The sequence below is a fragment of the Dermacentor albipictus genome, chromosome 3 (assembly GCF_038994185.2).
Source record: "Dermacentor albipictus isolate Rhodes 1998 colony chromosome 3, USDA_Dalb.pri_finalv2, whole genome shotgun sequence".
Lineage (NCBI taxonomy): Eukaryota > Metazoa > Arthropoda > Arachnida > Ixodida > Ixodidae > Dermacentor > Dermacentor albipictus.
In genome coordinates this window covers 104,200,540-104,226,602 of record NC_091823.1, presented here as the reverse complement: position 1 = coordinate 104,226,602, position 26,063 = coordinate 104,200,540, and the positions used below count along the sequence as shown (strand labels likewise).

At 44.7% G+C, this 26,063-nt stretch overlaps 1 protein-coding gene and 1 pseudogene across 3 annotated transcripts in view; both read right to left on the bottom strand.

Annotated features, from left to right (window-relative positions):
* Positions 1-913: 913 nt before the first annotated feature.
* Positions 914-26,063, bottom strand: part of LOC139057516 (splicing factor 3B subunit 2-like) — a 60,878-nt gene continuing 35,728 nt past the window's right edge. For all 3 annotated transcript variants that reach the window (XM_070535890.1, XM_070535889.1, XM_070535891.1), the window contains 10 exons: positions 21,160-21,234; positions 20,022-20,174; positions 17,125-17,274; positions 15,111-15,200; positions 13,207-13,314; positions 9,642-9,749; positions 8,800-9,038; positions 6,675-6,774; positions 4,434-4,643; positions 914-1,105 (listed from right to left, as the gene is read on the bottom strand). In XM_070535890.1, coding sequence (XP_070391991.1) covers positions 1,037-1,105; positions 4,434-4,643; positions 6,675-6,774; positions 8,800-9,038; positions 9,642-9,749; positions 13,207-13,314; positions 15,111-15,200; positions 17,125-17,274; positions 20,022-20,174; positions 21,160-21,234 — 1,302 coding nt within the window. In that variant the 3' untranslated portion in view covers positions 914-1,036. The remainder of the gene's footprint in view (positions 1,106-4,433; positions 4,644-6,674; positions 6,775-8,799; positions 9,039-9,641; positions 9,750-13,206; positions 13,315-15,110; positions 15,201-17,124; positions 17,275-20,021; positions 20,175-21,159; positions 21,235-26,063) is intronic.
* Positions 22,874-25,431, bottom strand: LOC139057081 (uncharacterized; annotated as a pseudogene).

The following is a 26,063-nucleotide window of genomic DNA, read 5'->3' as shown; positions in this document are numbered from 1 at the left end:
ATGGTGCGTATTGAGCCAGTCCTTCTCGGCTCACCCTTGCATGTTTTCCCTTGCACCCACAGCGAATGGCGTGTGAGGCACAGTCTTTTTGCATTGGGACTTAATACGAAACTTAGGCTTCTTCTGGCACATGCTGTGCGCCGATGGAAGAAAAAGCAGTGTTTTCCAGTGCGAGCCCAGCAACAGTTTTGGTTTTGCATGCTGCACTGCACAATTGGTTGGGTGCTACATTTAAAGGGGCTCTCCTCAGTACGAGCTCCGTTTTATTATGACCAATTTCTGCTCCCCCTTGGAGTTCGAATCAACGAGATTAACTGTATTTGCGTGCTTCCGTTGGATTTGACTCGTATGTTAAAACAGCTTAAGTGATAAGTCCGATAACAATGTGTAATGATATCTTGCAGATCAGTATATTTACACTGTCAGCAAGTAACACACAATCTGCTTGCAATACATATATACACTTCAATTTGCCTTGTCTCAGAAATACACTATGCAGCAGGAAACTTATATACCAGCACTCTTCCCTGGAATTTGGCATTTGCTAATACATGTATAAAGCAAAGTTGCAATTTAGATGCCTTATGACCTTTTAAATGATCAAGTAACGTTGAGTTAGAAAACTACTATATTGTGAATCTGCATTAATGAGTGTTGCAAATTCACACACTTTTTTTTTTTTCTGTTGCGATACCAACATGTTTTATTTATGTCCTTGAACACATGTTAGCCCCTACAGCTATCGGTTCAATCACGAGTGGAAGTTTCTATGCAAGTTTTATAAGAATGTCAGTAAACTTAAAATTTCAATCACAAAGTGCGGCTTCACCTTTACAACCATGGTCTATTTGGTGCCCAATTTGGTGCACCTAAACACAAAAGCATGTTTTGTAACTCTCGACAGAGCCCAACAGTCAGTGCAATGTCCTTTAATCTGAAAAGTGACTGCTCCTCCATATAGCAGTTCATACAGTGGGAAATGATAGCTTTATTTTTAACAGATGAGAGTGCACTGGGAAATTGTGATGGGAAACTTTTAAAACTTGAACTCCTTGTACTTCTTTGCTGCTTTGGTGGTGTCCTGCTGCTGCTTTTTCCGTTTGTTCTGAAAAGACAAGAGGGCAATATTTGGTCAACATCCAGGCAAAAGAATGCAATTTTGACAGCTGTCACTTCTTCTGATGCCCATTTCATCAATGCAACATAGAGTGCCTCACTTATAACAATGAAGAGACTAGGTGTTGTGTTTTCAACAGAACATATCTTTTGCAGTGTTAACTGACCAGACAGTGAAAAAAAAAAAAAGAACTTACTATAATGTAGTATGCATCTTTGCTCTTTGTTCTTGTGATGCAGAACTGATTACACCATGAATTCCATTACTCAAGGGGTCACAATAAAAATAAGGTTAAAGAGACCTGTTAGGCTGAGGTAAATTAGTGTATTATGCTCCCAGAAGTAGGCTAGTCTATTAAGTTAACCCAAACAGAACAAAACACAGGGGGCAATGCAATCTTGAAATTCTCATACGAGCTCCTCCTGCCATCACAAAACTTGGGTCCAACTACGATGCCACCTATATTCAAATATGTGTACAATTCAAAATGCTTTCTTAAGAAACCCCTGGACAGATTTTAACGACGAAAGTCACTGCAATGGAGAGAAAAAGTTAAAGGGGCCCTGAACCACTTTTTATCGAAGTGTAGAGAGGTATTTGAAGTGAAAATAGGCTATTTCAGAAATACTCTGCTACAAAAAGTACTTCAATGCGTTAAGCAGAAGTGGTGTTATTGGCAATCAAGCATGACCTGTACTATGCTCCCGTTCCTTTTTCAATGACTTGCACTGCGGAGGCTACAGCGCAGTGGGGCATGCCCACGATGCTCCGCCTTCTAAATGTCACCATGGAGTGCAGTTCAAATTTCATTTTGGATGTTAACGTAGACGCTACGATTTTCACCTTCAGTGCTTACAGCGTGCTAATCATTAGCCAAGTGCGGTTGTCCTCGGTGAGCTGCAATGCGCTTAGCCACTAGGACTAAGAGGGCACCCCGCAGCGGCTGCAGTATCCCCGCCATGTAGCCGAGCGCAGCTTTATGTCGGCTATCGGTCTATAGCAGGCAATGACGAAATAGTGAGTCTAGAAGAGAGTGAAGACAAGGCCTTCTGTTGAAAAGAGAGCATTTGAAAGAAAGGCGACTTCGCGATGCGCTTGCGAGCTCCATGCACTGCGTACGATAGCGAAACTTGGCTGAGGATGTTCACAGCAGCGCATGCTACCCGCGGACTGTGTTATTTCAGCAAGCCCGAGGGGTTGTTCAGGGCCCCTTTAATTCTAGTGACTGCTGGAAGCGAAATTTTGATTTATGGCTTGGACTAGATTGGTAAGCCTTAGAGAAAAAAAAATGCTGTTTACAAATATGTAACTCTGCAGCAAAAACAGATAACGCAGTTCTGTAAACTGCATCCCTTAGAACATTTAAAAGCGGACACGTTTGATATAAGTATCAATTTATATTTTACGTGGATTTATTACAATGTTCATAACAGTTTTGCAAAAGCCCTACTCAATGCAGTAGGGCTTTAGATGTGATGTATTTCAGAGCCATGTATAATACATCAACTTTGTCTGCTGTGGATGCACTATTGCATGCAATTTACAGAATTGTGATATAACTTTCCATTGTTGAGTTATGGAGCGGTAAACTTGATAGTCTTGTCATTCTGAATTTTGCAATTTTGAACAACTTCATTAAAATATTGACAGCCTGCTTCCTACAGTCACTAGATTCTAACTTTTTCTTTTTAATGTAACAAATTGTGTCAAATTTGGTGCAGTGGTTGCCATGAAAAACGATTTGTCCTTATGTCTTTACATAAGAGACTTCGAGCTACAGTTTCATTGGTAAAGGAGTGTTGCACTGCATTTGTAAGTTAGCGAGGAGTTGGCCAGCTTCGAGAAATTTTCCTGAAAGGAATGTGGCTGTAGGAGCAAAAATACAGGAAAATCTGTTACATTAAGTTGACATCCTTGACACTGCCGGATTGGTGCATGGTAGTTCCTTTTCTCTGCTAATAACTAATACAATCAAACCTCGTTATAACAAAGTCACATCCAACACAAAGACACCTTTGTAGGTCCAATAGCCCCCATAACAATATATATTCATTACATGCCAATATTGCCACAACACAGTTTAGATTTTTTTATCTAATGATATGTTATATCTGTGTTCACTATATTGAGGTTTGACTGTATTCTACCAATGAATTAAATGCACATTGTCTTGCAAAAGGACTCTAAAGTATTTCTCTTCATTGTCCTTCTATAGCAAAGACAACATTTGAAACAATGAGCCGCCTTAGCCTAAAGCTTGAAAACTTGCTCCATACTGAAGCGTTGGTATTGTTTTCGTTTATTGAGGAGCTTGCCTATACTCCAACTGATACGTATGGTGTAATGCTATGGAAGCTGCACAAGAATTTGAGTAATTAAAATGTGCAACTCCACGCGTCCTGTAGTCGAGTTTTGGGGTCGCACATAACTTCCCATCTTAAACGATTTCTCAGTGCCAACGCTCATTATCGAGAACCAAAAATTACCCAATGCAGTTATGCTTCTTTTTTTTCACCAGTTCTCAAGTTCCCGGAAAACACTATACTTCAGCAACAACGTTCTGTACATCCCCTAACTGCGATTACATGGTACATTTTCCGGCCGTCACATCCCACGTAAATAAGAAAAGATGCGAGACACACATGATCGAGAACAGCAGCAGCTTCCCCCACAGCCGCTTCCCCTTTATACTCGCCCGCCTGTTTCACGTGAGAACATCAGCGTGCAACAAGTTTCCTAATGAAGCAGTACCAAATCTCCTGCCGGGTCTTCACACATCGCATTCACAGCTATCGCTACCAGCCCCTAATACGGGAAGCATCTTCAGGGTACGTTTCCAGCACACGTGGGTGTGGTGTAGTGCCGTTGGAACATACTGCAAGCTTTTAATGGGCAATAATCCAAACATGCCGCTCCCTGCTGCAGGTGGTGTGAAGTAAAGGTCCTGCTTTGCTCTGGTGGCATCATATTCTAGCATTGCCCACCAGCTTGATTTCGTTTCGGTTTCTTGTCGCCGTCTTAAAGCACTACACAATAGGAAAACGACAACGAGCATATCGGACTACTCAAGCCACCCCAGCTTGGCGCACATCGGCGTCTCATGACGCAACAATTTGTGCAATGCTTAACATTATGTCAATGTCAACTAAGTTGAATCTGTTAAATATTTTATTGACTTTGTATAGTACATTTCCCCAGTTACTGCGTTTTTTCTTGCATTATTTTCCGAGAACGTATGGACAAGGTTCTACTGCATAGTACAATTAGCCAGTCCGAGCAAATTACAGGCGGTCCGAGATGTTTGCTGCAAGCTCACCTTCTGCCGTGCTGCATGTTCGGCCACCATGTCACTGAGGTCCTCCTTGGCAAGGTGAGACTGCTGCTCACGTAACGTCTGTTCGTAACGAGCCGCCATGGCGGCTGAGTCCATCTCCAGCTCACTCGGGTCCAGCGCGATCTCCACACCTCCAGACTGCTTGGCTGTCCCCGCCACTGCAGTCGGCATCTTGGGGCCCTTCACCATTGCCTGCACAAAACCCACCAACAATGCCACATGACACACAGCAAAGAAAGCTTCACTTAACACTGGCGATAAGACTGGTAGCAAGGATGTCTTGCCGTTTCAGTCTAATGATGCCTAAACAACACCAATGAAGGAGCTGTCTTGCAGCTTAAGGGAGTTTGAGGCCAATGTCGTCGCTGCTAGGCTGCCGCAGCATCAAACGAAAATAATACTTTTGTCATGCAAAATGAATAAATACTGCATGTTTTTTGCCCTTTCATCACACTCTCTCTGAGTTTCGTTTCTGACAGGTAAGTGGGCAACCTCAGGCTATTTCAGTTAAGCAGTACAACTGTTTAGCACATACTTTTTCCGAGCTCCAGCCAACTACGGTTTAATGAGGTTTCTGTGTGTATTTATTTATTTTTTACAAAACAACCTTATCACCTTGAAGGTACTCTCTATTACACTTAACGCATTTGTCCAATCTGTGATTCCATTCTTCGAAAGTTTTCTTAAACTCGTCTGTTTTGATGGCCTGATAGCTCCTCTCTCGTTTTTTTCCATCAACTCTTCTGCTTCGTGAAATCGCAGTCCTTTAAAGTAATTCTTCATCCAAGAAAACGAAAAGGAAGTCGCATGGAGTGAGGTCAGGTGCCCGCACCCCTTACTCTCCTGGCCTTGCTACGTGCGATTTTTTTTTGTCTCCTCGGATGAAGAATGACATGAAAGGACTGCGATTTCACAAAGCAGAAGAGGTGAGGGAAAAAATGAGAGAGGAGCTATCAGGCCATCAAAACAGACGAGTTTAAGAAATCTTTCGAAGAATGGAATAGAAGATTGGACAAATGCGTTAAGTGTAATGGAGAGTACTTTCAAGGTGACAAAGTTGTAGTGTAAAAAAGAAATAAATACATAGCTTTTAAAAAAAGAATTCCGATTACTTTTGGGTACCCCCTCGTATATGAGCAAGCATTCATAATAAGCAAAGGCAGCTAGCTTCACTTTAAAGGGGCCCTCACCAGGCCTGGTCATTTCTGAGTTAATAAGCGCCGTACATACAATGCGCACTAACGATCGTGTCTGCTAACTATCGCACTGCTACGCACCGCAGAAGGAGCTGAAATTTCAAACCGAACACGGTTTGCCCTTCTCCTCACAGGCGCCATGCTCCAAGCCGGAGGGATGATGTATACGTGCTAGTGCGCCTACATACATGTGTCTTTGCTGTGCCGTTGCTCTTAGTGACTCGTGACTTCAAGTATTATTCAATGCAACATATGTTCTTTCTGTAGTCTGTTGCATCGATAGACGAATTAAGGCTTAGAGAAATATTAAAACACACGAACCAAATGTCCGCACGTATTTGTTTTACTTCGCACCGCAGCAAGAGAGATGTACTTCCGTTCCGTCTGCTCATTCCCAAGTCGTGCAGTCGTGCAGTCACCGAAACTATTCCATTTTTTGCGATCATGCTCTCTGATCCGCTTGTGTCTGCCTCAGTGTTCGTGTAGCACTGACTTATACTGCTTGTCAGGTGTTCTCGTGCACGGCGTGCATAATCGCACGCTGCATGAAACGAGACAAACACAACAGCTTGCACGCAACATTGTCAGCGGAAGTGCACCACACAGAAAAATCGCGAGGGGAAAGAAAATGAAGGCTGGGCTCGTGACGTATGCGTCGTGTGATCCTTGACGTCCGGTATGGGAGAACACAGGGAAGAAATTTCGCTTATGGAATGCTGCAAGAGGCACATGGAGAGAGTGTCTCTCTTGGCAGTGGTGCTTGCACCCTGAAATCATGGGTTCGCGGCGCTGAAATATTTTTATATCGGCTATTAATGCACCAATTTGAAAAATTCTTGTGGCTGAACGCTCCTCAGAGGGCATGTAACAACTTCTAGTGTATAACCGAAATTCGCTGTGGGTCCCGGTGAAGGCCCTTTGAATGAAAGCAATGCTAAACCAGAACATTCGGCCACATGGAAACAGGAAAGGGACTATCTGGCTGACTCATGCAATATGAAATCAACATAAAGTTTAACAAACTTACTGCGCTCATGTCGTAGACGTGCGTCGATCCCATCATGGCAGCACCCACCCTCTCAGACTTCTTCTCGGGCAGGATGGTGTAGAGAGCTGGGGTGTCCCCACTGTAGACAAAAAGAATGACATGTCAGAACACAGCCTGAGCCCAGTCGTCAAAGACCCAGCACAGGCTCAAAAAGTACTAGAGCAGCGCTTGCCTATTGACCCTTCACAAGAAAACGCTACTTTTTCAGACTCATCTTTCAGCATTCCATGAATACAGTTGAATCTCGATTATACTAATCTCTTGGGATGGCACGAAAATTCGTATCACTTGAAATTTGTGCCCCCCAAAAACGTAAAGCAAATTGGGAAACGAAGGAGGGGGGGGGAGGGGTTGCAGTAAGATGGCTAACTTGCTCAAAATTAATTTTTTTTTTTTCACTCTCCTAGGACCTTCATTATCTCATGACGAAACATTCGCAATATGTAGCAGAATTTGAGCAAGCTGCCCTATCTTTAGTGTTATCTTCGAAATTGGGAAGAAAATCGAGCAACAGGAGGTGCTATGCACCACTGATCATGTGAGCGCTGCTTTCCGTTGACGCAGCACTGCCATCTTGGTATCGCCGTAAACACAAGATATCGGAGATTTAGTTAGCTGCAGCGCTTCATTTATCCATGCAGAAATAAAAGCAACAAAAACGAGCAAGAAAAGGGAAAACTAGCGCCGCGTTTCATTGCTGCAGTGGCATGGTGCGCAAGAAGCGCTCTTATTGGCTAACGCGAATTTGAATGACTGGCATGCTTGTTTTTGTTTTGTGCAAGTTTTGGCAGCAGTGAGCTGCACAATTTGCATGTTCCAAAGCCTAAATTTCTGCCTGGTAATCGAGTTTCTTTCATTGCTCTATCCTAGCTGCTGCCTGATGGTGATAGAAACATGATTTACACAAACTAAGGGAATCTGTTTACTTTTCTTTGCTGTAGTGAAGCTGCATCATATTGTGTGATCTGACAGGTGCAAAGGATTGAAAGTTTCGAAATGTCATCGAGTGCTGAAAAAGTAGGAAAGCGTGAAAAACAGAGATAAGGCTACCCATGTAGCGAGTGCCACTGACCTTGCTGGCGTGGTAAGACTGGCTCACGTGTGATTGCCAGCTCTAATGAAGTTGCAAGATGTTTGAAAATGGTCAACAAGTTGCCATGATACAGCACAAAGCGATTTCGTTTTCTTCAATTTTCTTTCTTCCTTTTTTTTTAAGGGGGGGGGGGAGCACTCAGGCGTGGAGTCAAGGCAGAGTTATATAGGACACCCTGGCACCAGCTTATGCTGGCTCGATTGTTTGTATCATCCGCTCTGGCGCAAAAGGCGGTTTGCAACATAAAAATTTAGTGCACTGTAAGCTAATAGACTTATACAGGGACTTTTGAAAGATTTGTATCGTCACAAAATTGGTATCAGGAGTAACAGTATCACCGAGATTCTACTCAAACATCGTAATGTAGCCTCTGTCTTGGCTAACTTAAGCCATTTGATTGAAATCATTATTTCAAGCCGAGCTTTCTTTGTAAACCCTTCTGGACTTTTCTGACCATGGTTGCTGGTTGGGTGCTGGTGCTTTCTTGCCGACTAGCTTTCAAGCGGGACAGCACTAGTACCTTCTTCACTACTCTTATAGACGTCCAAGCTGCTAACCTTGTTTTCTACAAAATTACTCAGTGCTAAACAAATGATATCTAAATATCCTCATCACAACAAATGCACGTCATTTAGAGCACAGTTCTTTTCATTGTTGTGAACATGCTTAGATACTCATGCAAACACACGTCTACAAGCGACAGCGTTCTTCGCACAAAGGATGCTGTTTTATCACTGTCATAGACGCTATCACCCGTCGTCACCAAAACGACCAGTGCAAATTGGCTGAAATCTTGCAAAAGTAAAAGTATCCCCGACAGTGATTGTCCAAGAATACCATCACCCCACATTGCTAGCGTATTTCATTCATTAAACAACGAAATACAGCTGTTCAGACATATCAAATAAATTGCAAATTATGAATTCTGCAACAATGGATGGCTGGAGTTTCTTAAACTGGCTTATGCAAGTCCAGTCCCACATGCCACACAGACCGGCAAGCCACCCTCACCCTTCCATCTCCGACTCAATCTTGCGCTTTCGCAGCTCAATCATGTCGGGTGTTTCGACTCCTGCCGGTATTGAGCTGAAGCCGCTCGGTGTCACCAGGCCCTCCGCGGGAGTCACCAGGCCAGTTTCATCTTCCACACCCTCGTCCTCGTCTTCGTCCTCATCTTCTTCCTCCTCCGAAGACTCGCTCTCGAGCTCACCCCACAGCGTGCGATCCACCTCTTCATCAACCATGTTGCTCTGAAAAACAGGTCGGCATCAGTTTAGAATGGGCAGTTCTATTTTGTAAAACTCTGCTAACTTTTGTGGCGGGTGCATAATTATTGATGAATAAGTAACAAGCTAATTGTTGCGCATCTGTTAAATACACTTCGATAGTTAACAAATTATTGTTTTTGTACAGCCATTGTTTGTTCATTGCCTATATCTTTCGTTCAAGATAAAGTTTACGGCGACTATGCTTAAAGTCAAGCTCTTGATTCGTTAAACACTTAATTCAAATCTTGGATTTTACTAACCAATACCACGATCTGATTATGAGGTGTGCCGTAGTGGGAACCCCAGGTGTCTACCTGGGGTTCTGTGCATCTAAATCTAAATACATGAGTGGTTTTGCATTTCGCCCCCATCAAAATGTGGCTGCAGCAGCTGGGATAGCCAACTTGAATAGGTCCTCAGCCAGATTCTATTTTATGGCATTCTACTGTAGCTCACTTCGGGAATCAAGGCCAGCATTGGTACAATAGACTGCAACTCTTCGTGATGAACCTAATGGACACTTCTACGGAACGCAAGCTTGCAGCACATCTGGCGTAACTGATAAGCCCCTTGGTAAACACTCACCGTGGAGTCAGATGACTGCGTGCCGAACACATCACCATACAGTGGTCTGCCCATCTCATCCACAGGTGGTTTGCCCCAGCCACCAGCATGGTACCCAAAGGAGCAACCCTGGAAAGGAAAAATGCAACATGTTGCATCCATGCATCAACACAGGTGCACAGTTCAATGTGCCTGCAATGGGGAATAAAACATTTTCAATTCATTTATCTAACTTATCCTTATTCTGTCTGGTCATTTATAAGTGTAACTGGTTATAAGGAACCTCAGATGATGGCTTCTAATGTTAGATACCGTTAGTTACTGGCCTGGTGTGCTCTTTGGCCATACTTGGCCCTTGTGGCACAAACCCCACATATCATCATCACACTGTTAGATACTGTATTTAAAACATGCCCTTGTGTAATATGTGCGACCACCCCTTTCCAAGGTTGAAAGTGTTAAGTTTCACCAAATAATGGATTTTGAATGAATGGAGTCAGTGTCAGTTGACACCATCACTAAAAGTTTTTAAATTACGGGATTATATAACAGAATGGATGGCATTAAAGCAACCCTGAAATGATTTTGACAATTTTGGACAAACACACTGAGTCGTTAGAGTAGGTCCTTCTGGTCATTAAGTGACACATTTAAGCGCTGCACATAAAGCATGTAATTTATTATAGGGTTTTAAAAATGTGCACCACTACAGATTGCAGCGGTTCCGCTCCCCTGAGTTTTCAGCAGCCCTCTCACAATTGACGTAGTTAGCCCAATTGACGTCAGTTGGGTGAGCTATTCGAGTGGCTGCTCAGGTAGTGCCACCAATAATTTTCCAACTTTATGGTGAACAAATGTTGTTTGTAATAGTCAGAATGTTGGTTAACCCTTTCGCTCTCGGACCTTTCTGGCCGTGACGCACCCCCAGTGTCGGCTTGGTTTCAGGGAACGAGCATAACAGGGAATGAACATAGCAATTTATTTTTGATTATAATTGGTATACAAGTAACATAGTCAATGCAATATGCACATTTCAGTGTACTGCAGCTGCTGTTAGTAAGCATCATCATCATCATCAGCCTGACTATAAAATACGTTTAACACCCGAATCTGACGATGCGGAACCCTCTTCCTCGCATGCGACTCTGTCCGAGTCCGAATCCGAGCTCGGCTCGTAATCTGAATCGGAATTGAGCCACCGCTCCAATGAGCAGACGAAGGTCCCGCGCGCTGAGCTATCCGAAAGTAACCGTGCGCAGGGCGGAGAGAAATGTGACGTTGCATTAAGCAGACAGAGGGAGATGGAAAAAGGCTAAACAATGTTCGAAGGGCTTTACGTTTACTGCTGCAAGTCGGAAGCGAGGGTGCGGCGGGAGAGCGAAAGCAGCAATCGAGTCACCCTTTTCGGAGAGGCAACGGCCGGTGTGCCTGAACTTGACGCGCCGTAGCAGGCACACCAACAGAAGAAAAATAAAAACCTTCAAACCAGAGGAGATGGCAGAACAACCCTTGAACCCGTAACTTCACGCGCGCGACGCATGATTCAGCGAACGCGGAGCCACCGCCACCGCGTCACTCAGCAAAGAGAAAGTGGGGAGTGGCAGTCGCACTGTACTCTTCAATACATGGACTAACACAGGTCGAGGCGAATATACAAACTTGTAGAAAGAGTCAACAGATGGCGTGGCCAATCCAGGAGCGCCAGCTTTGCGCTCAGGCGCGAAATTTTGAACGCACGATAGAGAACGTACCGGTACGTCAGTGACACTGTGGGGGGGAAGCGCGATGACGTACCGGTACGTCCGTGGCAGCGAAAGGGTTAATTTGTTTCTATAAGAAAGGTAACAGAAAGAGAATACACAACGACACTTTATCACTATGCTCAAGCACTTCCGGCACATTGAAAATGTTGTCTGCTTGTGTTACAACAATCTCCATGTTGAGGCGAGCTGTGCAATCAGCGTTGGCCTTAAGTTTTTTTTTTCGTGAGCCCCATGGATCGCCCTTATTACATTGTGGGCTGCAAATCTAGTGATCGGCGACATGCCAAGCTGTGACATCATGTCTCTCTGCAAGGCAACATGCGAGCGGAGTGGCTAAAGCGCACCAGGCTGTCGGTCTCCGATCGGTGCCAGCATCTACAGGCTTGCGGCTGTCACTTCACGCCGAGGGATTACTGCCACAATAGAAAGCTTTAGTGTGTCCGGTATTCAGGTAAACAAAAGCACAAGTGCACTGGGTATTTTACCAGATAAGGCCTGCATGGTGCAACCACCTGGTGGCACAGAGCTCAACCAGGCAAACATAGAGATAATACAGCAGTAACCAAGTGGATTCTACCATGCTGCTAGCGTAAATTTTCGGCAAAAGCATGATTGTGAACATGTCCTTTTAATCGTATAAAATGCTTTACTTGGTTACAGCAATATTTGCTCGTGTATGGCTAGTTAAGCTTTGTGCCGCCAGGTGGCTGCACCGTGCAGACGGCTCACAATTATGCTGAAGCCCCTTCATCACAGTGGTAGTAGTATGGAGGGGTGTTAGGTTACGGCTCCGCCCATCCGTAAAAATGCTCGGCTCGCCTGTGGTTACCGGAATACCAGACACGCTTGGTACTGTGACTGAGCGCTTGCAATGCACACTGCTTGGATAGCTCTTGCGGCGATCTATGGCCAAGCAGCTAGCGGAGAGGTTGGAGAGGCTTTGCGCACTGGCTCCAAGACAACCTGAAGTAGACGTCCCAACGTCACACACCATGACGCAGAGCCAGTGAAGGCAGAGCGTAGTCCCGACCACTCGGCAAATGAGTTGAGGAGAAAAAGCATGGCTAGGGTGGAAAAGTAATTTTAATCGTCCGTAGCTCTCTTATAATGAGACACTTCCTTTAAATTGCAGTGTAAATGTTTTGCTTTAGCTGTGCGCTACGCGTCTACAGAGTTTGTCCAAATTGTTTCAGGGACCCTTTAAGGATGACCGTCTTTTGGAGCGTGCTGGCAAAGTAGTAAGCTCTGGTGACAACGGGAACATAAGAGAGCAGAAGCATTGAAGAATGAAGCAGAATTCGATCAGCAGTGCTGAATCCTGGATAAATGCTTGTTTAGTGTGTAGCCAGTGTTTGCATTTTTCTGTACATTATTCACGATGTGAACCGTAGTTTTAGCAGGTAGTCATATGCCTGACTCATGCAGGAGCTGTACCTCGCCAAGATTTTGAAGAGTGCAGGTTTTGCACGAGTAAATACGGTAGAAAAGCCGCTTTTGTTGTTTAGCCACCTTGAGAGGCGACCTTTGGAGAAATGTATTTTCACCATATTATTCAGACGCAAGCCAGTAAAAAACAATTAGAATGCATTGTTATGCTTGCAGGTTCGTGCTAATTGCACTGAATTAGTTACAGCGACTTGATTTGGGTTCCAAAATCTACATTTGGGACTACGCCATGTTTAGAAACCAGCTACAGAGCAACTGCATGTCACACTCCCACGTGTAACTATGCATGATGAGCATTCCAATTAGTTTGTTTTTCCTGTATGTGTTTAAATTTACGCTGACATGATGAAAAATACTCGCTTGGTGTGTGCACTCACATCTGGAATTGGAGCGTTGAGGCCTGGTATCTTCAGGTTCGGGTACGAAGGCGGTGGCCCATACCGCTGCATGGCAATAAGCCATGGTGGAGGGCACCGGTGGGAGTTCTAAAAGAACATGGAAGAAAAGAAAAAAAGGAATAAGAAAAGGAAACCAGTTTTAACACATGTACTGCGAACTCAACTAGCCACTAAAGACATTTGAGGTTTGCCATCCGCATTGGAACAGCAGCCATCTCAAACGGCAGTGCTTAACAGCGGCCGTAGCCAGTGAGCCACCAAGAGAAGCAAAATAATGAGATGCTTTAGCGGCACAGACTTTGTATCCATGCCTATGATGTGTTGCTTGTGACATCCAAATGCAGTGAATGTCATGAAGAATAAGCAGTGGAGAAGCTGAAAAGCAGCTAGCCCCTTCTAGCCTCCCATGAACGTACTTTTGTCCCCATGCCAACATGAGAGAAACAACATACAGTCGAACCGACTTATAACAATATTCAAGCACCACGAAAATTCCATTGTTATAACCAATAATTGTCATAACTGAGTTGCATGAAAAAAATCTAAATAGGGGATGGCAGAGATGATGTGAGAAAACTATAATGGTAGGGAGGCCAGTGCCCCTCCTCACCACCTCCTTCCGTCCGGCTGCTGATTGTGTTCCTTCATGTTAACTGCTTCCTGGGTGCTCCGATCGTGTGTAACAAGCCGCGGCTGTTGGCATTAAAGAATGGCACTGCTATAACAACTGCACAGGGGTCACGGGTGGCAAGTGATATGCGAGCCCCACTGAGGCATCACTTTAGTTGAGCTTGAGAAATCCAGAAGAAACACTGAGGCGAGATCGCCACAAGCATCTCGACACGTACTACTCACTGGCTCGCGCGAGAAAACCCTATGTCCTTCAGCCTTGCATGCGCTTCATGCGAAGCTTGCCGACATTCTTCTCCAAGGGATCCAGGTGCTCCACATAGCGCAGTGGATGGTTCCTCGTGAAAACATAGCCCCGGTGGGACTTAATCATGTGTCGGGCCTCCTGTGAGGACAACGTTGATGCAGCATGCCCTATCGCGTCATCGCTGCCGTCGTCGCCGTCGCTATTTGATGAAAGCACATCCAAGACAATCGCCTTATCGCATAGTTTCCAAATCTATAGCCACGTGCTTTCTTTTCACCGGCAACGTCGTGCATTGCCGATGATCAGCGAGCGGATCAGCCATCATCCATTTCAGCAGTGAGTCAAAGGAGGCTGAGAAACCACATGGCCAGGAACGATTTTGACGCAACCAACAAAGAAGAACACCAGTGATTAAGCTGTTTGCAGAACTACGCTGAATGAGGAGCCAGCAAGCAACATGCAAGCAGCACAGTTGGTGTGGTCCATTCGTGTTTCGGAGGGTGTCGCGGCATAGAGCTACGGGTGCAGCCCATTCGTGCTCGGAGGGTGGAAGGGCGATGGAAGTGTGTGGAGAAGGCTGAAAAATGAGCGTGCAGCAGCTGTTGGCGCAGCAGGCCATTATGCAGCGGCTTGAATTTCTCGTTTTAATTTTTTCTTTTCAAGGATTTCGCATTTCACTACCTTTCAGCTTGCACACCTAGCAGCCAGACTTTATCGTTGTAATCAATAATGCGGCATCGGGGCATTGTAGTAAACGGGTTATTTCACCATGGAAAACATACAAAAGTTGATGGTGCAGCAGCTTCCCAGTGTTATAACTTATACACTGTTAAAACTGGTGTTGTTATAAGTGGGTTCAACTGTACTGCTGAAAAATTTTCCTTCACATCCTCACCTCCCATTTTCTTACACCCTGCAGATCCTCTTCCCTGCAACACACAACATACACATTCCTCCCAGTGTGCCAAAAAGCCTTCCCCAAGGCCACCACTACTAAACAACTCACTGGACCAGTGGGCATTCCTAGAGCAATCCGCAAGTCATCAGTGAGGTCTCCAGGCTTCTTTTCCTTGAGGCGCGTCTCAAACTCCTTGCCCTGAAAAGAAAATTAAGAAAGAATTTTCTGTTCCTATAACACAGTTAAACCTCGATATAACGAACTTCAATATAACAAAATTCTCAATATAACGAATTATTTAACTTTTCATAACCTCTTGTCCACAGAGCACCATGCAATTAGAACCTTAATACAACGAAGTGTGCTTGTATGTGATTTTAATATAACGCAACTTTGCTTCCACAGCAAAGAAATGGCAAGACAATAAATGGAAACTTCTGTGGATGGATGCAGTCAAATGACTGAATTACAAGTGGCTGCTTGCAAACACACCTCTCAAATTGCATGCTGCGCGACAAGAGCGACCACGGAAGTGAAGCCACATCATGTTTCATATAAAGTCCAAGTGCAATAAGATCCTATCGTGCCCCACACACTTTGTGCTTTGTGCAAGTGAAAAGTGTGCGAGGGTGAGAAGAAAGATGGTAGCTTCACCCATGAGTGCCACCTTCGCACGCGAGCAAAGGAAAAGAGAGGGAGTGGAGAAATGCGATCAAGCGTGCGTGAGGGTCGAACCGGGGCGGGGTTTAAGTTGCCACATGTTTCGGCCGTGGCTGTGCATGGCTTTGAGCGCGGCTAACACATACGCAGCTGTACACCCTGCTTTAGAGGTAATCTGCAAAGAGTGGGCCTGCCGAGGCGGCGTGGCATCATGTAAGCTGTCTTCCCGTACTTTTGGTATTGAAGGCTGCGGAATCTCCAAGTCTCTGCCCCATATATCAGCACTGGTAAAATGCACTAATTGTACACCTTCCTTTTCAATGATAATGTTAAGCTTCCAGTCAGCATCCGACAATGTTTGCCGTATGCGATCCAACCCATTTTTATTCTTATATGAATTTACTTCTCATGATCAGGATTTCCTGTGATTATAGGATCTAGGCAGATGTACTCCTTCACAGACTCTAAAGGCTGACTGGCGATCTTGAACTCTTGTTCCCTTGCCCGGCTATTCATCATTATCTTTGTCCTTTGCATATTAATCTTCAACCCCACTCTTACACTCTCTCTGCTAAGGTCCTCAATCATTTCTTGCAACTCGTCTGCATTGTTGCTGAATAGAACAATGTCATCAGCAAACCGAAAGGTTGCCGAGATATTCGTTGTCGATCCTCACTCATAATAGATTGAATACTTCTTCCAAGCACGCAGTGAATAGCATTGGAAAGAGTGTGTCTCTCTGTCTGACCCTTTCTTTATAGGTATTTTCCTGCTTTTCTTATGTAGAATTAAGGTAGCTGTAGAACCTCCGTAGATATCTTGCAAGGTATTTACGTAAGCGTTCTGTACTCCTTGATTACGTAATGCCTCTGACTGCTGGTATCTCTACTGAATCAAATGCCTTTTCGTAATCTGTAAAAGACATAGAGAGAGGCTTATTGTTCTATGCAGATTTCTTGATAACCTAATTAATGACGTGGATGTCATTAATCTTCCAATATGAAACCCTTAATTTCAAACACAGAAATGCAAGCTCGCAGCTGCATAGCATTAAAAAAGTGCTCCCAATTTAATAGCAAAATTTGTCCCGACGTTAGAAAAAACAAATTGCGAGGCTCTTTACCTTAACCTCCTTTTCTTTCCCTCCAAGTACAGGGTCAATGTCAATTTTTGTCATAAACTAATGCGTACCAGCCTCTACAAAGGAATCAGCTCTCTTGATGACAAGTTAGTTTTATGGCCACTCTGAGAGGAAAAAAATTTATGCGGTGGGTTTTGTTGATTGAAACAACCAACTGTTACAACTAGGCACAACAAAGCATTTCTTCAATCTGTTAGTGAAATAAAACACAAGGAAAATCTAATGATAGGTTTGTTTCACTTGAACAGCGTGGATTGCTGAAAACATCTGTGGCTCACGCACAAATACCTCAAAAAGCCGGCGCTCCAGAAGATAGCTCACCTCATAGTAGAGATCCCCGTGCATGGTCATGCGAGGCTTGGTCTGCCACTTGAAGAACGCATCGTGTAGCTTCTGGTAGTCAATGTCGATCTTGCCCAGCTTGGGACGCACTTTCTCGCGCATCTTGGCCTTCATTGTCTTCTGGTCTTCCTGCAAAGGCAGAAGAAACAGCTTACGAGTCTGGCCACCAATGTGGAGACAATGCAAAAAAAAAAAAAAAAAAACTTCAGCACCTGGTCAAATGGACCTCAACATAAGCACAGGTAACTTTACATGACAAGCAACTCATGGTCTGGACCCTTTCAAAGGCCAAATGTTGTTAAAAGTCATCAGAAAGACACACTAAATGCAAGATTAATTATTAAGCTTTAGATACTATACTAACACTCAGGATAGTAAAGTCGTTAGGACCATGCAGCTACATATGTGCGTGTGATATAAGTGCAATGAGTGTCACCTCATGAGCCAGAAACAGCAAGAAACAATGCTAAAACCAACGCAACACAGTACAAAATCTTTTGTGTGTGCAATGCAATGTGAACGTGAACTCTCACAGTTGTGATGCAACCACAAGTGCGTTTAATTTCGTAAACTGGTCACAATAAGTATGTGCTGTAGATTCTGCTTCTGTCATGCAGAAATGTTTCTACAACCAACTAGCAGCAGACTGTAGCAGCTTACATAAGGTAAGTGAGATGCCTACCCCCTGTTCATACTGAGCAATTCCAAAAAAGCTAACTCCCAATTATCGCAGTAAGCATGAAGAAAAATAAAAAGAACACAGAAAGTTTCAACCAGTTAATATTATGTTTACACTGCTACCGTTTCAGTGAAATACTACAACGGAAATGTGAACAACAGTGTCAGTGGTAACATCTAGTGATGCTACATTCGAAGCAGGATGTGTTGGAATGCTGATATGCTGCGCAACACTTCTTGGCAGGAAAAAAAAAATTAAGTAGAGTCAACAACAGATCTTTCGGATGGTCATTTTTCGGACATGCCCACTAATTCGTATGCCTTTGCGGCAACACCACATACCCCAAAGTGCCAATGCATAAGGACATCTAAAATTTGGAACGTTGAAACCCTTCACTGTCCAATTATCCTTACTTTTTGCCATGACCACAGGTCCTAGGTAGCCTTAATCAAAGCCACCAGCACAACCATTTTTATTATCTTGCAGCCTTGAACCAGCGCTTCCCAATGCTGATCCGATGTCAGTCATAGCCACCAATGCTACAACGTTAGGTCTAGCTGCTTCAACGTTCACTATGCCACGGTTTCTGCTGTTCGTTGCTGTGCTTTTCATTGAAAGACTTCACCGCTGTCAGCAACGGTGCAGACTCCACCTTCGTCATCCTCGCTGACTTCGAAGTGCAGAAAGCACGGCAAAGGTCGAACGTCAAATAATGCCAGTTCCCATAAGTCAGCTTCTCCGCATCACAGCGGTGTCACGCGGGGAAGCATACAAAGAGTGGAAAGGAGCCATTGTCACAGGACACGGTATGTCCTTATATATAGTTAAACATGTGTGCACCCGTAGTCTCCTGCCACATTACGAGCCCCAATACAGCCATGAATGTAATGACAAGCCTTCAGGGCTATTCTGGACATGCCTGTGGTGATTTGAGCTGTAGGGAGCAGTAAAAGGCATGCATTCATTCTTATAATTATTCTTTTAATGCCCGATTTTTTTAAAATGTTTATGCGACCCTTAAGGTGTCCAAAAATTGGACGTTCACTGTATATAAAACTTATATTGCTTAGAATATCTCTTATGCTAGTACAGTAGACTTCCAATAATTCAACTCTGGTTAATTCAATTTTTCAGTTATATCAGTCCTGACCGAAGGTACCGGCCCGCGCCCACACATTTCTATGGGCCCAAAGGTTCCTTATTTCGATCCTAAAACTGGCATTATCAGGATAATGAGCCAGCATGCACGTGCTCGATCCCTATGGCGGCTCTAATAGTGACACATTATTCTTCAATCGAAAACACCTATTTTTGGCCTGCCCTAGGAAGATTTTCAAGCAATATTGGTAGATCACAATGTCCAATTACGGTATTAACTGATTATAACCACACCTAGCCACCAGCCTTCTTTTTTCCCAGTAGCAAAGTGGGCTAAAAATTGCCTGCATGGTGCAATCGGATACAAAACCAATACGAAGTTCGTGGCATTAATTCGATTTACCGCATAAATTGCGACAAAACTGACTTTTAAATTGCCGTACAGCAAAGCTGACTTTAGAAAACTGGCTGCCATGTGCAAGATTTATTTTTCTTGGTATCAATTGGGTGCACATTAGACTCATACTTTGTTTTTGTTTAGGAGCATTATAGCCATTTTTACGCTAGTTTTCTACTTTAGACACAAAGCAAGTGAGCACACATTTGGTTCAGGGGTGTGTAATATTGGGCAAATACTGTTAAATGAATCAGGAGTACATCTTCTTCTTCATCTCATTTAATTTGACCCGCCGGAACATAAGATCATTTTTGTTGGTGCCGTCAAGGTCGAATTAACAGAAGTCTACTATACTAGAAAATAATGGCACACAGTGACAAAATACAATTGGAGGCCCACACAAGTTGGCTAAGCACAGCATGGGAATATGCTTCCACCAGTGCTGTTGCTTACAGCCTACGTACTAATAGTACAATAATGCCCAAACCAACTACAACATGATCTTGAATTGTAACGCAAAGTGACACAGACAGAGACTAGAAGCAGACGGGATGAGCGCTCGTCCTGCCTGCTTCTAGTCTCTGTCTGTGTCACTTCGCGCTACAATTCAAGATCATGTTACCGTACCAACTCGCCCAACTTTCTATCACTTTGCAGCTACAACTATTTTGTTACAACACATCCTTGGGAAGTGCCTCGCACCTTTTCCTGGAGGGCCTGCCGCATCTCCATGATACCCGTCTTCTTGATGAAGCCAGGCAGGTCGAAGGGTGGCTTCTCAATGCCTCTCTTGCCCTGCAGGTACTTGCGCTTGAAGCACCAGTGGCGGGGCACTGGCACCGTGTTTCGTGAGGACTGCAATGCACAAAGGAAATGCAGATGAACTTTTGTTGCATACTGAAATTCACTGCTGCTGGACACTGAATGTGTGAGGTGTGTTATCTTCCAGGACGCACTGGCACTGCTCTGCCTGTGAAGGGCTGAGCTCACACAATCGCATTTTTTGCTCTGTCCCATCACTGTCACATGGTGTCTGCTTCCGTCAGGGGAAAAGGTTTTCGGTCTAGTTTCTCCATATGAATGGGCTACCAATGACATAGGTCCCTTGCACTTGTATGACAGTGTTTGGTGTGTTTAATGGTGTGATAATTATATAGGTTTTAGTATGTCCTGGACCTGCATCTGAGCTACGAGGCATACCATAGTAAACTTAGACAACTGGGCTTCTTGACGTGCATTGCAACATCAGGACATGCCTTTCCTGATCTCAACAGACAGTGCTTACGACAGTAATTTAACCAGTATCATTGTGGTAACCAGTAGTTGTGTGTTTCTACAGCGGCCACAGCCACTGTAAAAACATGTACGGCCACAGACGCTGACATTGTTGTCGTCTGTTTGGACGCTGCTTCTTTGTGCTGCCAACATGTTTATCTCCCATGACACTGATGGGATTGGACATGTAGCATCTGCATGAATGACACCAAGCACTTCATAATGTTGACAAATGTTAGAGCAAGGATATCCTGATCATGCCCAGCCAACATTATCGATTAACTTCAGGAGACGTTCTGACACATCCTTAGAGTCCCATAAATCTTCACATCCACATTCCATCACATCGTACCACACTATGCTATCAAGTCCCAAGAATCTTGACCCACTAAGAAAAACAACACACTTCACATCCCTACGTCCTGCTGGAACACTTGCTGCCACATAATGTACTGAAGGACATCTCTTGCCGGCAGGTAGCCTAAGCCCACACTAGCATGAGATTTTCTATCGCCACAGCCAAAGCCCAAGCTGGTCATAAATTGCAGTACAGTTTTGCACGCACCTTTAGGTGGAGGAGAAGTACTGGGTCCTTGGCAGTCACGTCATGCATCTCCACCAATTCGGGCCGGATGACCTTCTGTAAGGCAAATTAAAATGTTCAGAAAAGAAACCTGCACTGCTCCTGCTTTCTTGGTAACAAGCTTAGTAAAAGGGCTGGACGTTTCCCTTCATACAAGAGGTGCTTGGCAAATGCTATCACTCGTCATCATTATCACAGTCGTCGTCAGCCTATATTATGTCCACTGCAGGACAAAGGCCTCTCCCAGGGATCTTAAATTACCCCTGTCTTGTGCTAGTTGAGCCCATGTTATGCCTACAAATTTCCTATTTTCGTCCCATCATCTAGTTCTCCGACGTCCTTGACTGCTTCCACTCTCTTGGCGCTCAATGGGTAACCTTAATCTTATCACTTCCTATCGCTCATCTGCATACCAATTTCACTCAAGTGGCATCATAGGCAAAAAGTCCATTTTTCCAGGGGGGAAGAGAGGGCAACCAGCTTTCAAAGTCCCATTTATATATATATATTTCTTGCACTTGAAGAAACTTCGTTTGACATCGAAGAATTGTTCACTGAAGTGACAGTCATACACGAGAATTTACTAGACCTCATAGTAGGAAGTAGTTCAATTTCACAGCCAGTCCTCTCACACCACCAAGAATCTGGCATCTCTTGGTGGTGTAATCTTCCTTTGTATCATTGCCGTATACTTCGTGATCACTAATACTGCTTCACCTTTTCTGCAAACTACAGCCTCTCTGTCTCTCTCCTTTCTTTTTTTTCTTTTGCTGTGAGTCTGAGTATAAGTGCGCTTGCGCATGACTGCTGTTGATTCTGATCTCGAGTGAATCCGGCTTGTCCTCATTTCGGTTACTGGGTGAATCCTACAGGGTGTCCCAACCATCATGCACCAAGACTTTAAAAAATAGCAGTTGCGTTACTCGAAGAAAACCTAGTGCATATTGTTTCCAGTACAGTGGAGTTGCTGCCAGTAATTCTTTCGCTTCTGATATTTAATTTGTTAATTGCAATGAATTATTTAACTCTAGAAGTACTGTTCTGATTATGAAAGTGTCAATCAGGCACTTGTAGGCACCCCCAAATGACATCTAACTGCAGTGTTTTCAGCGACGGACTAAGTAAGTACATTTTTTTCCCGACTGACAAGGAGACCTGATGAAATATGAAAAATACCATGTGACTGCACTCTCACCCGTATGATAAAGCAGCACCCTCAAACAAGCTGATTGAAAGCAGCAGCATTGCCTGTCGCAAACCCAAAGAGACAGCGCATCACCTCGATAATAATACGGAAGGAGCACCAACAGCAGGTTTTGCAGCTTCGCAGCTATTCCTTGCTCTCATTTCTACGTCACACTATTAGTCTCTCAAGGCAGACTGATCATATTGACAACAAAACCCCCTTGATAATGCGGCCGAAGCGGCGCTCTGAGCACAAACAAAACGCGAAAAGCAATGTAATAGGCACAAAATGTTTCAAAATTCTGGCTTTGCTCGCATTGCATCGAAAGAGTGTGCGCACAGCTACATTTCGCGCCAGAAACTTGCTTCAGACCAAAGCCAAATTAAAGTGACCATTCTATTTTTCATGAGAGTGTATACATGCTGAAAAAACAGGTCCATGCAGGGTTCGTACACAATATTTGACTGAAAATTCAAGGACATTTCAAGGATTTCAAGGATGCAAAAAGGCAGAATTCAAGGAGTGTTAGCATTTTATTTCCTCACATGACTTAGGAAAGGAGCCCTATTTTCGCATTAATTTCTCTTTCAAGAGCTGTTATCTCCGCTTCTTTTTTTTTTTTGGCTGTTCGACGGAAACTGTTGGCCTTGACAAGACAAGTCAGGTCATTTTTTGCTTCGGCGTCTTCTGAAAAGCGATCCGCTGACTCCTGCAAGCACTTAAGAGTTTTTTGGAGCTTTGCCTTCTTCTCTTGCATGCTCTGTAGCTCTAGCTCGAGTTCTTTTCTCTTCAAGGTTACCTGCTGTGCTACAGCTTGCTTCTTCTGTTCGTCCATGTATAACGCATACCTATGCCTGGCTTGGCGCACTGATGAATTCAGTTCCTTCGACAGCGGAACGTTAAGCAGCCCACCGTGGGTTTTCACGGCCTCGCAGATGACTCGTTGTGAGATATACGAGAGCTCTGCCATATTTTCGACCGCGATCTGCTTGTTTATACTGAAACCTCTTTCTACTGACGCCTGCCCATGGCTAAGCAAGAGAAGGACCTTCAGTACTTCCCACAACATCGAGAACGCCGGGTCATGCTTCAAAAGGCGCACGAAGAGAACGTCAAGGCGTTCCTGGTCTCTTTCAGTTTTGCAGTTCATGCCGTTTTTCTTGGCAGAACTGAATGTACTGTGCACACACAATATCGCTCGTGTGCTCAGAAAGAAGCTTGCTGTCAATTAAACAGTTAAGAACAACTTTCAGCTTCCCAAGGCACATTTCTGTCTTTGACATCTCCCTGGGGTCGAAACATGACAACCCTCGAACCAGAGGGTACCTAATAGGACTTCTCTCCATGATTTTCAGGATCATGTTCACAATGAACTTTCGACACTCACCCCTAAATTCAAAAACACACTTGGTACTCGCTTTTCCGCTCTTTAAGATCTTCTCAGCCACTCGTCCAACGTCCACCTTCTCAAGTGACGTGTAATTGGCAGTGTCATGAACATCAATTCGCAGCAGTTTCGTGATGCTCGTGGCTTCTGTCAACACCGAGCGCTTCATGAACTTTGCAAGGAGGCTCCTCAAGACAGTTTCGAGCTCTTTCGCTAAAAAAAATGTCTTTGGAGAATCACTCTGAAAAACAGTCAAGAAAGGCTGCACAACCATTGCAATGTTTAGGGAAAAGTTCAGTTTCGCAAGTGCAAGCTGGTCCTTTAGGAAATCACTGACGTTCTCATACGCTCTACATTTCGGCAAGGGTAGCCTATGCTCGCTCACTGCTTCGGTGTAGTGCCTCAAATGCTCCCACATGGCCAGGGCTCTCTCCAGTACTGGCACGTTCTCGACCCAACGGTGGGGTACGAAAGGAAGTGGAAACAGCTTGCTCCTTGTTTCTTCAACAAAATCTTCACGGCGGGCTGGTGCATCATGGAAGAGTGAGAATAAGCTCGAAAGAAAGGTGTCAACTGGCCAGCTCGTCGCATGCATTCCTGCTTTGTAAGCATTATGCACTGTGTGCAAGCCACATGAACCAATATCCAAGCACTGAACTTGAAAGTCATTCTTCATGTGCTGCTGCAACTTGTTGAAAAGACTCCAGTTGACATTCGGGCCGTCCATCGAGAGCTGCACAATCTTGCTCAGGGGAAAAGACGCGAGTGTTTCCGTCAACTTCTGCATAAGGTCGTCCGCTGTGCTGTGACCCATGAATGTCGAAGTCAGGTATGTGGTTGCCACCTCACAGTTGTTCCACAATCTGACGTGAACATCAAGTTGTTTTCTTTGCAGGTATTCATTCAAGGTTTCGTCAAAAAGCACAACAAGATTGTCAGACTTCTCCATCATTTGCTGTACCTGCAAAGTGAAAAATGGGCGTAGACCATGGCACGCGACATACGCGCATTTTTTCTCAGAGCAGGTGAAGCTTCTCGCGACCTCGCTATCCGGAAACATCTTTTGGAATAGCTGGGAAATGGATCCACTGGAGCTGTATGAGTAGTGTGACGACACAACTTTCATCGTCCACAAAATCTCGGCTTCGATCACGGAATCATGCTTTCTGCAGTCTTCCTCAAGTGTCGCAGCCCGAGAGGAAGTTGCCGTGGTCGCGGTGCAGAGAGGAGCCGCGGACGTCAGATTTCTCGCTTGCACCAAACTTGCGACGGATGAGCAGCCCTCACCTGCTGCAGTTTTGGATCGGTGCTTCGCGCCTTTCTGGTGGCTCTTCAAGGCAGATTCCCCCATCGTTGCAATGTCGACCGTCTTCTGACATATTGCGCACTTTGCTCGATAAGGATCGCTTGGTTCCGGTCTCACCCAGTGACGATAGTCCGTATGTTGCAGCCACGCAGACTGAAACTTGCACTTCCCGCCCGGCATCTTGTCAAAGCAAACACACAACGCAAACGCGAACTTTGCTGAAATGGCGCGCACGAGGCCGACAGACGGTCCAACTATAGTGCCTAAAAGGGCACTCACTAGTGCGCCGAGCGCGGGTGTCGCGGTAGCACCGAGAGTGATGCCTGCCGCCGCCGGCCGCTTGGTGCGCTGTACTACGAGACTGTGCCGGACCATGCTGAGGCATCTGAACTACGCATTGCAATCAACGCATCGCAAACGAACGCCATTCGAACTCCCCACGGTTTAGTATGGTGCCGACAGGCATCGCCGTCTGGTGGCCCGCGGCGGCAGGCATCGCTGCCCGTGCCAACGTCGCGCGTTGCAGACGCTCGGTGGACGGTGCACTAGAGTATATTTTAGGCACTGTAACCGACCGACCGATATGCCTCGCATTGGATTGGATTCGATTTCCGATGCATATTAGTTGCTAGACGATGTAGGGGCTGCGGGATTTAAAACCGAAACTTCTTGCTGTTGCCCTTTAGTCAACACAGCTTGTTTTCATCGGCATTCGTAAGCGAAAGGGCCTTTTAATTCAGCGTGACTTGCAGAGGTACGTCGTTAATTTTTTCTATCGGAACAAATCCCTCGGGATTTTCAAAAATTACAAGGAGCTTACGGGTATTCAAGTAGTTTCAAGGGCCCTTGAACTTATACTGTCAATATCAAGGATATTCAAGGGTTTCAAGGGGCTGTGCGAACCCTGGGTCCATGGCAAAAAAATAAAAGCGAAACAAGCAGACCAGGAAGCGACCCACATGTAGAGAAAAGGCAAAACTTATGCGGTCAAAGAAGTAAATATATAC